We start from the raw sequence: 12,682 nt of genomic DNA on the forward strand, positions 1-12,682 counted from the left end.
ACCTAATACACCATGCTCAGTACCTAGTACACCATGCTCAGTACCTAGTACACCATGCTCAGGTAATAAATCCTGGCGAATGAGGATGTCGTAGTGAGACGAGAGGCGTGGTGTGCAGTTAGAGTGTCCGTCAGTCCAGTAGGGATGCTAGCAAACATTGTAGCATTGCTTAGTTGTAAAGCGTGATACTATACTGTAGTGTATTGTATTGTCAAATGACGGTTTGTCAGAATATAAAATGTTTAATATTTGCACCTGTGTATGAAAGGATTCTTAGAAAGCTAACAAAAGAAAATTCTCCTAGCCTAAAAAATCTTATATAGCCAAAATCAGTAGTAGTAAGCAGTGTATTTCCTTGTGAAATGCGAACACATTTCAAGTAAGATAAAAGATAGATAAATTCACTATTCACACATGCTGTGGAAGGGCCTTGTAACACTAGTGACCAAACATCTAGATGATGAGCACAGCAAATGGTCATCCAATGCCAAATGAGCAGCCCTGCAAGCATACGTACGAGTAACATATGAGATGTTTGTACATACACATACACACATAATGATAAAGCATACGTACGAGTAACATGAGATGTTTGTACGTACATATACACATAATGATAGTGAGTGAAAGCCGAGGCTGTGAATCGGAAGGAAAACAGGGAGGAGCAGATGACAGGGGTTGAAGGGAAGAGAGAAAGGAGACATGTTGTAATTATATGATAATTCAAAGAAAAATAGATAAGTCATCCTGATCTACAACCCATATTATAAGTCAGGAGGCCTTTTCTGTGCCTGGGCCAGCGGTCTTTTCTTGGTAGGATCACTGATAGAGATTTTCAGTTTTCTGGATCATATGGATCGGTTACTGATGTGGCATGCCAGCACCCTTAGCATTGTTATCACACAGGTGTACTTGTATTACAGTCATTTTTCATTTCTATGCAAGCAAAAGGCTTGGACTTATTTTATGATTCATACATCTGTGAGCTCTGGTATGTACTAATACTAAACCATGTAGAAAATAAACCAACAAAAATGTAAATAAGGATGCAGAAGATAGCTGGTAGATAGCTGAGAATTAGTACAAAACCAAGGAAAAGACCTCTAGTGTCACACTACCCAGAAAGTGGGAAGGAGCCATAAACAAAAAGGGCAAATGGCTTGAACAAATGAGTGAACTCAGAAGGACCTGGTTAAGTCAGGAGTCAGGGCAGTCCAGTTGTTTGAAACACCAGGCTATTCTCTCTGGAGCATGATCGGGTTTTGTTTTGTTCTGTCTTATAGTTTTGTTTGCTTGGTGTTTAGAGGCTGGTCTCAGGGTCTCTACTGGTCTGATAAAACGCCATTACCTAAAGCAACTTGAGGAGAGGAACTCAGAAAGGAAGTAGGAGACAGGAACTGCAGAGATGCTGTTCACTGATGCCCAAGGCTTGCTCAGGTCTTGCTCAGGCTATCTGTGACCACTGGTCATGGATAGTACCAACCCTAGTAACAGGGTCTACCCACATCACTCCTGAATCAAGAAAGTGTGATACAGGCTGCCTAGAGGCAGGCTTTTACCAGGCTCATTTTCATCATTATTGAAATCGTCAGCATTTATAGTAAACCATTAATTTTAAGTGGCACTTGAAGAAATGTTAAATATTACAAATATAATATTAAGGAGAAAATATCATTTTGCTTAAAACAGCTAAAATATGCATTTTAGTTAGAATGAAAAACAACTCAAAATCTGTTAGAAATCTAAAAATATAAGAACCCCTGAAAAAGTGACTTAAATTTTTGTGCTAAATATTAATATATATACACACACACATATGCAATAAACTTACAATGTTCCATGTTTATAAGTTGCTTTAGAACTTGGGTGTATAATCCACATGTTGAGTGTCCACTTTTTTATACTTCACAAAAAACAGTCTTTTCCACTTTTACCTTAAAAGTCTCCTCCTAAGTTTCTGTTGTGTTCACTGTGGCTGCTTTTCAGAGACCTTAGCATTAGAGAATGAGCCATTGTAAGCGCATGGGCGGTTAAACTGTGTTTCTAATAAGAAACTGTAAGGTAAGGTAATTGGAAGCCCTGCAGTTCCGAAAAAGAGAAGTACATCAGTATAACCAAAAAAGAAAGCACTTTATTCCTGAGCTGTGGCTTCGAGGATGCAAATTCATTTTGACTATATTTGCCATTATAATTTTTTCTGTATTGTTTTGTTTAGGTATAACTTTCAAAATGCTTTAAGCTATTAAAATTATATAGCAAACAAAACTAGATTGTTTTTCTGAGCTAGTAAAAATTCTTGTTTGTGAAAATAACATCAGAATTTAATTCATTCATTTTCATTAATTACTAAAAAAAAAAAAAAAATCCTGACAAAAATGTGAGAAGGTGTTAGTGAAGAGAAGTTGAAAACTGTGATGGTTCTGTGTCTCGTGGACAAACCTCCGAGGAGCTCATCAACAAAGCGTGTGTGGCTGAAGGGTAATAAGTCTTCTGTCTTACATTGTGAGGGACTTGCTGTGTGTTTACATATGTGTCACATGGGTGCCTGGTACATGCAGAGGTCAGAAGAGGGCATTGGATCCCCTGGAGACAGAAGTTGTGAGCCCTCATATAGGTATCAAGTCCTCTGCAAGACTGAGTGCTCTCAGCTCTGAGCCTGCCTTCCGTGACAGTCGTTCTTCCCATTGCATTGTCTCTCTGTTCCTTATGGTATTCTGATGACAGAACTCTGAAACTATAGAGCATAAACTTAACCCAGCATTGTAGTATGTTTGCATCATTCTGCTAGGAAAGAAGAAGCACTCTAGGTAATGCAATTGCTTTGTCACTTTCTTGTTGGGATACAGAATAAGCGTGAAGGTGACTGGTAATTGTTTCTGTGCTTCTATGACACTGTATACAGTACTTCCTTGAACATTTAAGAGGAGCCGCCCCATTGTATAACCAGAAGGATAAAAAGAACTGGTACAAAGAAGTAACTGGGTTAAAGTTTTTTAAGTGCCTGTTAGGAAACTCAGCACACAAAGTGCCCACTTCACTTTAAGAGTCACACTGTACCGAGACCTCTGCATTGGTTACATTTCCCTTCTTCATATTTGCTCAGACTTTTAATATGTAAGACAAGGCAACAGCCAAACCAAAGTCTTGTTGGATCTAAATTCACAAAGGAAGCCAAGCTTAAGTATAAGAACTGAGGACTTGGAGAAGTCTTCCTTGGCTTGTAGGAGATACACAGCAAAAGGAAGCACAGAAGCACTCACAAAGTATACGTGAAAAAAATTTAAAGTATCCTTTAAGAACTTGTTTTAGAATAATTGGTAGAAATATAGAGATTGTCTTATTTTTGGTTTTTCTAACTTTGTCGTTAGGTTTCATAAAGTTAGAATGATTGTTTTACTGTCAAAACAGTTACCTCCATTTTAGCTGCTCTTTAGTGTTGTGGTAGCTTTTAATGTATGTTACATATTTAGCTGATTTAACAAGAGCAAACTGTGTTTTCCTTTAGAAGTAAGACTGTAAGCTTAGCATTGAATTGCATTCACTTAATGAAACACCATATTGGGCATAAAATTTAGATACTACAGGCATGAGAGTGTTGAGGCTTAATTTCCTCTTAAATTGGCATCTAACCTTTCTGACTTTTAAAGAAATAAATACACTGTCTTATATTACATGTAGCCTACACTGGCCAAAATTAGTTTACTGCAAAGTAAATGGCTTGACATATATCCCTATATAGTATTCCAGATATTTCCTTTGTTCTTTGTAGAAAATCATCGGAACATGATTTTCAGATTAGAGCACAGTGCCACTGTGCCACTGACCATCCTCAGAAGACGGGCTGACTTACAGATAATATGGCATTAACTTGAAAGTTCAGCTAGAAAGGGCTATGGGAAATACAGTTTAGAAGTATCAATCAATACATGAGCTGTGTTACGTATCAGTAATTCTTCAACAGCATCTTCAGCATTATCCTTTTTGCTCTAATTTCTTTGATCTTTAAGGACAACCTTGACCTGGCTTTTGTATCAGTGCATCCTAGACTTGTCTTTGCTGCTTCTCTTATTAATCGTCTTTATCAATCGTATTAGTCATCTTCCCTGTACGTAACGTGCCTGTCATACTTCCCATATAGGAGGCACTGACTCATCCCTGCTTCTTCCCTCATGTCAATTCCTTATGAATATAAGAAAACCCACCACATTAGGAAACAAATCATCAATTCTCCCAAGTACCTTTGGGGCTTTTGTTTTGTTTTGTTTCGGTAGACTACCATCACCCCTTGCCTGTCTTCTAGACATCTAGCTGTTTTCCAAAGCTGTCCTTAACTAAAATCTTCGTTTGTCTTGTGGGGAAATCATTCACATTGAATCTGTGAGACTATCCCTGGTGTTACTGAGTCTGTGCAGAAACCAGCCTTACGTCTCTTGCATACATTAGGAATCCTCAGATTTGTATAAGGTTCTTTCATTCATAGTAGGCACTCGAAGACAAGAGATGGCTCAGTGCTGAGCCTTTCTCATAAGGCAAGCTAGTACTGTTAGTTGTAGTCGGACTTACCATGTCATCAAAATTTCTGTTTTTCCTGATATGCAGGACACTATATCTATTTGAACCAAATAATTTGTTTTGTTTTGCATGCCTAAATATATACATTCCCTGCATGGATTTAGTCAGGTGCCATCAGGGTCCCGGGCTCCTTAGTCACACTTTTCTAACTTAAGTAGCCCATCTCCCTGGGACCACCTGGGACATGGTGATTGCTAAGCATTGCTGTTGTATCCTGTTGTTTCTGGCTACCCAAGAACAACTTTGATGTGGACTTTATGAGTTTATCATAATTAAGTATAAAATAATTATAAATAATCATTATATTGTAACATCAGAACATGTTCATAAAGTTAACTATTTTAAAATGAAGACACTTTGAGAGTAGCATTAAAACACTTTTGCAAAACTTTTTATTTGTATTCTTTTTTCATATAGTATATTCTGATCGTGTTTCCCCTCCTCTAATCACCCCCGATCCTCCTTCCCACGTCCCTATAGTCTCAATGCCCTTCCTTCCTTCCTTCCTTTATAAAAACAAGCAGACAAAAGAAAAATACACAAGAACCATCACAAAACACTTATACTGGAAACCATAATATGCAAACAAAAGATTAGTCAAGACAGAAAACATGTCAAACCAGTATGAGACAGAAAGTTACAAAATCACCATTCGATTCATCTTGTGTTGGCCATCTACTGCTTGGCATGGCGCCCACCCTGAGGGAGGGAGATGTCCTTAATATTCTCAGTGCGAGTGTTCAGTTATGTCTCCTAAGTGTCAGACAGCTAACGTCTCAGACCTGGGTGCAGAGTTTCCTGGCACACTGGCTGGATAGAGCAAGAGTCCAGATGGACGTGCGCTCGGAAAGGGAGGGCGCTTTGCAGATGAGTCACCACTTGACATGGGTGGTACACGTTTCAAAAGATTCAGTGCAATGTGGAAATCGGAAGGGTAATCATTGACTTGTAGTCTCACACTAAGATCTGTATTTAACTATGCTATTGGTCACTTGAAAAATATTTACTAAGTTATACAGGCCTTCAGAACACTCGTAAACTCACATTTTAAAAAATTAGTTTTATGGGCAAGTCTGAAATTATCAACATTATGGTTGGAAAGTCAGCAATATTAGGTATCTTGTTTTAAAGTTCAGACTTTGTCACTACTAGTTAATATTTTCATGTATTTTCCTTGGAGTACTAAGCTGCTTCTGCCTATTTTTGAGAGAATGTCCTGTAGGTACACTTGTCTGAGGAACCACAGGCGTTCATTGATGCAGGAATAGAGTGAGTGAGGCCTAATGACTAGTTCACATGGGTTCACACTTGTGTTCACACCAGCAGTGCAGCTGCAGCTGCAGCACATCTGCTTTATGCAAGCTTCCAGTTTGCCAGACAATAAAGACAGTTTTGTGGGCTGGGCAGAGGGCTCAGTAGTTGAGAGTATATGCTGTTCTTCCAGGGGGCCTGAGTTTGGTTCCCGGCACCCACTTCAGGAACCCCTCAGTTGATTAGACATCCACTTTCAAGGGATCCGACACCTCTGGCTTCTGCTACTACAGGGACATGCATGCCCTCAGGTGTACATACCCATACCACACCCAAACTCCTGTACCTCAGTAAAAGTCATTTTGAAGTTTTTTTTTTGGTATTATTTTTTAATGGTGTTAAGGAAGATAAACTTGTCAAACTGTTCACAGGAAAGTTTCCACAGGTTTCCAAGATCAGATCTCCCAAGCCTTCACTCTACACCCATGGCCCTGAGACATTTCCCTTCATAGTACCAGTCCAGCTGTGCATTGACTCTCTTCCCCTTTCCCACTGAAGATTGTCTCAGGCTTTGTCCCACCCACTCCCGTCTTCCAGACCTTGTCTCCCAGCATGTCTGCTGTGCAGTGTTGTTAGGAGTCAGTTTAGAGAGGTAAAGACTGCAGTATGGTGGTGTGTTCTAAAACATTGACTTTGAATATCAATCCAGAAAAAGCTATCAAATAGCATTCTGATGTCTCACCTCAGACACCACGAAAGTGTCCTGGTTCTTCATCCCGAGGCCATGCACACTACTCTGAGAGCTGCCAGAACTGCCTTCTCCACACAAGCATGTTGTCCTTGCTCGCTCCATTTCCTTAGTCCCACCCTTTATTAAACCCCCCTTTGGCGTCTTAATAGTTTCCTGATCTGTACTCTATTCATCACTGTGTTTCTCTCCCCTGGTAAGTAATCTTCCTAGAATGTAAGTCTGATTACAGTGATGAGCCTCATTAGACTCTGCGACGTTCCGTCAGTTGGATGAAACTTTTGATTCTTTCCTAAGACATCAAAGGCTCCGCACTGGCGTCCCTGTCTTAGCGGCTCCTCCTCTTACCACATATACCTATTTCAGCCAGGGACAGTTTACTGCTCAGTCTCTAACCACAGTTGTTTGTACACTCCCACACATTTACATATGCTGTTTTTTCTTACTTTGAATAGTCCTAATTCCTTTGCATACATACACTCGTAACTGCATCGATTTTCCAGTTGTTTCTCGGCACGCCTACAGCATTGTTCATTAGAAGTTGTTCCAGCACTTGGTGTTTCCGTCTCTTTTGCGTACATCATTTCTCACCCACTAGATGGCGCTCGCTTGAGGTCAAGAGCTCTATCTTCTAGTCTCAGACTCGCTAACAACAAAGCAAATAGTAATTTGATTAATGTTGCAAGTTCAGCTATTCGTCCATAGTAAAAGGTCTAAACAGGTAGGAAATGTCTATGTAAATATGTCTCCACTTAATTAAATGGAGACCATCTTTATTTTTATAATTTTTACTCAAAGTAAAATGGAAGGGAATTCTGGAACGGACTACCAAATCAAGTTTTCAAAATCAATGTATTCAATTAATTGCTGCAACTCAAACTCTAATCCCATTAGATTTTTTTCCTACTTAAAAATGTTGAAGAAGTGGCCAGTATAGTGATATGCACCTTCAATCCCAGCCCTGGGGAGGCAGAGACAGGCAGATCTCTGAGATCCAGGTCAGCCAGGTCAAGGCTACATACAGAAACACTGTCTCAAAAACCAAACAGACAAAACATTATAATTATTAAAGACAAAGATATTTCTCTGTGTTAATACTGGAAAAGTACTAGCTAAAATATTAGCGGCATTAAAGCTTTAAAATGTTTTCTCTACTGTATTTTCTCTTAAAACTCAGCAGACTATTTTTATTTTAGCTTAGCACAGTAAGATATTATTGTCCTGTGAAGGGCCTCCTGTTGGAAAGACCCCTAATGTAATCCATATGCAATTTTCAGCAAAAACAATCTTCTTCACAAAGACAATTTTTACTAGTATTTTTTAAAAACGTTTGAACTTTAAATTTTTTCTTATATTTAAGAAATTTCATTGCCCACCATTTATTTCATGTAACATATATGTTTGTATAAAGACTAAATGTAAATTAAGTAGATTTTGTAGATTATATTGTCCTGCCTGTTTGGCACATGAGGAGATTCAAAGTGTGTCCATCACTTTTGGCCTCGTTTAGGATTATGTGACAGATTTAGCACCACGGTTCTCAAAGTCGTCAGCTAGATTCCATAGGAAATAGAAACTGTTTACAGGACTCAAGGAAAATTGAATCCTTCAGACACCTTTATGTACTTGAATTATTTGTTTGTAATAGATTTATTGATTTTTTTTTCTGTCTGTCTTTAAAGTACACTTAGTATCTAAAAGCCAGTCATGGTAGAGATTAACACTCCCACCCCAAAAAGATTCTAAGTAATGAAGTGTGTATCATAAAGTCAAATAAATATATATTCTTCAGTGTCTCCAGAGACAGTTTTGTCCAAACACTGTTTCTTGGGATTGTGTTCGGAGTTCTCCTTCACACTTTCCAAGTGATGTCAGGATTTATGCATCAGTGACATTGTCTGAAGACGCGTGTGTCAGCACTGTGTGTAACTGCAGTACCCTGGTACCTGTGGAGCAAGTAAATAGCCTCACCCCTTTAAACGCACAGAAACTGGTGGGCATGTGCTAGTAACTGTTACCCTGAGAAGTGATATATTGAGTTAGTAGATTTATAAGAATAGCAGTAAGTTTTATAATTTCATAAAGTTTATTTGAAAAAGTTCCCTTTATACCATTATAGTTCAAAGGAAAAATACATTGAAAATTAAAAACCAAATGATACTATAATTAGTTTGACCATAAAATCTGTTTTCCAGTATTCATTTACTATAAACATTGTCATCTGTTTCTTTTCTTTATTTCATAATTTCATAATTTTTCATTTTTTATCTAATTTGACATTTTCATATTTTTAAAGGTCCCCAGGTGCATCCAATTTTTCAACTTTACCAAAGATCTCTCCTTCATCTCTATCAAATAATTATAACAACATCAACAACAGAAAGTAAGCACTGAATCTTAAAACCTCTTTGTTTAATTGGTTGGCCCTACTATGGTTGCAAAAAGATCTCTTATATCTAAATTTAGGGTAAAAGTCTTCATGAATCAAAATTTGTTTTCCTTTAAATTATTGATAGTTCTTTCAAGAGTCACTTCACAAGAAATAAAACACATTTTAAAAACTACTTGACTTAATATAGAATAGTAAGTATAATAGTTGACTGAAAAATAAAAAGAACTTTCAGAATTTTGTATTCTAAAATTTAGATTCTAACTATTGAAATTTTTATAGGACTTTCCTTACAACTCAAGGACAAATGTAACTCTCCTGTGTCATCTTAGTCTAGTTACTCACCCATAATATAGCATGTGTCAGTGTGTCTGGAAAGCAGACACCATGGAAAAAGCACTTTTAAAAAAAATATTAAAAAGGGTTTTTTCCATGTTAAGTGATATTTAGAATTCTGTAGTTTGTGAAAATATGTGCTTTACTTAATTGTATTTTAAAAGGTTGGAAGTCATGTGGACCTTCCTGTATCATGTAACTGTATATGCACTAAACTCAGGTTACCAGGCTTGTTTGTATGCTAAACAGTTGACATGCTGAGCCATCTTACTGGCAAAACATGACATTTTTATTTTACTGGAAAAAATAAAAATATTTTAATTGTGATTTACCCAACCCAGTGAGTGAGAACTTCTATCGAAATAAGATTACCCATCTTTATTAATGGGTGGTTATGTGTTACTTTAACACTTAAGATGGTTTAACTTGTTAGTACACTTCTCAAATGGCATCGTATTTATAAATTTGAAAACATTAAAGCAGTTTGTGTAGTACTGGTAATTCCATTCACCATCTTAACTTCCCTGTAAAAATTCTTGTATTTTGTAAGAACTTGATAAAGTATTTCTGACTTACCTGGTTTTAAGTAGATGATAATAGCTAAGAGGATTTTAAAGAGAAAATAATGAGAAGGGTTAGTTCTGACATACTAGAAAATGAGAAATGTCAACAGCACAGTTTACCAAAGAGCACACATACAAGCCAATGAGTCAGCCACCCAGCCGACCTTAGAAAGAAGCTCAGGACTGTAGAGTTCTCTGCACCGTTTCCCAGTGGAACTTTTAATCCAAGATTAATCAAGCATTTAAAAGAAGGTAAAGAAATAAAAAAAGAAAATCATTTTTGTTTTTTATGGATAAACATCATGTTGGTAAAGGTAAGAGATCATCTGAATCAGAAAACTAAATGGGTAATAAAAGGAATTGTGTAAGTATTTTACATGTCAAGCTTCCCACTAATTAGTTTTGTAAACTAAAACTATAAAAAAATTAACCTGTAGTATCTGTTCCTGTAAGGCTTTTTCTAAGTGTCTGGAATATTGACATACCTTTTTAGTGATGTTTCCCAATTCAAGCAATCTTAAAATGTAACCTCATTTCATAATTCGTAAAAAATGATGCAGTATGTATTAGCATTGTACTTTCATGTAATAGGAAGCATGGCCAGTGTAGATATTCAGTGCTATATTGATTTCTCTTCTGTGTAAACATTCATACCAACACAAAAGACTTAGAAAGAAATACTTTCAACCCCGTTTATGTTTTCTTTGTATTTTAATTCATCAAAATTATTTTCGTGGGGAATAAAAACTTTGTTTATACCAGTTGCAGATGGCTCCCACATTTACTATAAAATAAGTAATGAGTGCCCTTAACACTCATTTTAACAGGATATAGTGGTGTGTACTAACAGACTGTATTTTGGCTAGAGTCATTGTGTTGGTGTATGTGCTCTCTTGTTTTTCTGTTTTTGTCTTATTTTTTCTCTTCATAAAATAAAAACATCCTAGAGCACTGTAGTCTCAGACCCTCTGAAAGGAGAGACTCCTGAGGGGAGCGGGAGGTCGTGTTAGGGACTTATAACAGAAGCAGCTACCTCCTGAGTGCTCCTCTGTGAGCACTTGTGAGCATGGAAGGAATGGATGCATGCTTTACCTTTCTGAGTACGGGACAGGATGTAGGGGTCTGTCTGACTGTCTGTCTGTCTGTCTGTCTATGAGTGTGTGTTATAATTTGAATTAATATACTTAGTGGCTATTTTACATAAGGCTATCTCTTGATTTCCATTTGACTTGAAGAAATAAGTAGTAGCCAAAGACTTCAGATAGAAATGGTAGTTTCAGTGAGAGTAAGGTGACAAGATAGTGACCTCTCTAGCCAATGTACAGTTTTAAGACTTGATATATGTGTCCACAGATTTAAATTGTATGTTAGAATCTATAATTAAACTGCAGATTTATTATATAGTAAGAACAGTAGATAGGATTGTATAAAACATTTACATGTCCAGAAATAACACTGTTATTGTAACTATGATAAAGAACACTTAAAATTATTTCATTTAAGTTTAATCAAACTTTTTATTTAAAAAGTTGTGAAGCATCTGTTTTTAGAGTATATTTTCATTTACCCTGTACAGCAATGTTACCTCTTAGGTGCTAAAATATTTTGCCTAATTACAACTTATAAACATTTTTTAAATCTGCCAGTTTTTTAAACTATTAATGGTTTTATTACCCTATTTTTCTACACTACTGTATTTGACACATTGCTCACATTGCTACTCAAGGTATTTTAATGATCTACTGTCTGGACTTGAACACTCCATATCAAAGTAGGGGCTTTGTTAATTATTCACTGTCCTTTGAAATGAAGCCATGCCCTCCTGTATAGATTAAGTCATAGCAGTAATCGTAGATTGTATAGACATCTAGGGCTTGCCATCTGCTTTTGCTAAATACCCTAGGTGAACACATTTTCATTAACTGCAGAGTAAGCTTGATCATGTTTACAAAGTCAAAGAGCAATAGTGATTGAATTATCTTAAAAGGTCAGGTCTGATTCCATTTTTACATATTAAAGAGTGCTTACAATACAGAGTTAACCCAGTATACTTTTTGTTTTGTATTTTGTTGTTGTTGTTTTGAGACAAGATTTCTCTGTGTAACCCTGTCTGTCCTGGAACTTGCTCTGTGGACCAGGCTGGCCTTGAACTCAGAGATCTTTCTGACTCTGCCTCCTGAGTGCTGGAATTAGAGCTGTTCACCACCACTACCCAGCCTAACACAGTATACTTTTAAAACTCCTATTAATATTTCCGTAAATGGAATTTTTCTAAGTACCATTTGCTTCAGAGATGATGACCAGGCTTCCAGTCATTAGCAAAAGAGAGAGAGAGAGGTGTCTCTAGATTACAGGAAAGCTTTTAAGTTCCTGTATAGTTTGTTGAATGGATAGACAGCTGTTAGCTTTTGTGTTCTCCTTGACAAGCTTTAATGTGGACTATCAATCACCAGAAGAGGTTACTAGTAAGTGTTTGGAATTCATTGGCTTTCATTATCATCTTTGAGCAGATAGACTGTCTTAATCTGTGAGTAAGCAGTATATTGATGGCCATCATTTAAACCGAAGTATAGATACCGCTTAAAGATTCCGATTTTAAAGCAATGAGAAAACTGCTTTGCTCATAAGGTTTTCCCATTTCTGAGTAAGTAAAAATTCTAGCCCATCAAAATAGTCTGTTTTACTTTTAGCATAAGATTGTTATCATTCTAATGACTAAAAACCTTTCAGCATCTGTGTTACGTGTAAGGAGAGACTGCGCACGCACACGCGTTCTCTCTCTCTCTCTCTCTCTCTCTCTCTCTCTCTCTCTCTCTCTCTCTC

General features: G+C 37.0%; 1 protein-coding gene across 7 annotated transcripts in view; it reads left to right on the plus strand.

Moving 5' to 3' along the window:
• Positions 1-12,682, plus strand: part of Usp15 (ubiquitin specific peptidase 15) — an 88,720-nt gene that overhangs the window by 35,304 nt on the left and 40,734 nt on the right. For 4 of the 7 annotated variants that reach the window (XM_028786538.1, XM_028786543.1, XM_028786540.1 and 1 more), the window contains one exon: positions 8,868-8,954. The exons of the other annotated variants lie outside the window; for them this stretch is intronic. In XM_028786538.1, coding sequence (XP_028642371.1) covers positions 8,868-8,954 — 87 coding nt within the window. The remainder of the gene's footprint in view (positions 1-8,867; positions 8,955-12,682) is intronic. 7 annotated transcript variants of the gene reach the window in all.

Source organism: Grammomys surdaster, unplaced genomic scaffold (genome assembly GCF_004785775.1).
Source record: "Grammomys surdaster isolate TR1022 unplaced genomic scaffold, NIH_TR_1.0 125548, whole genome shotgun sequence".
NCBI classification, from domain to species: domain Eukaryota; kingdom Metazoa; phylum Chordata; class Mammalia; order Rodentia; family Muridae; genus Grammomys; species Grammomys surdaster.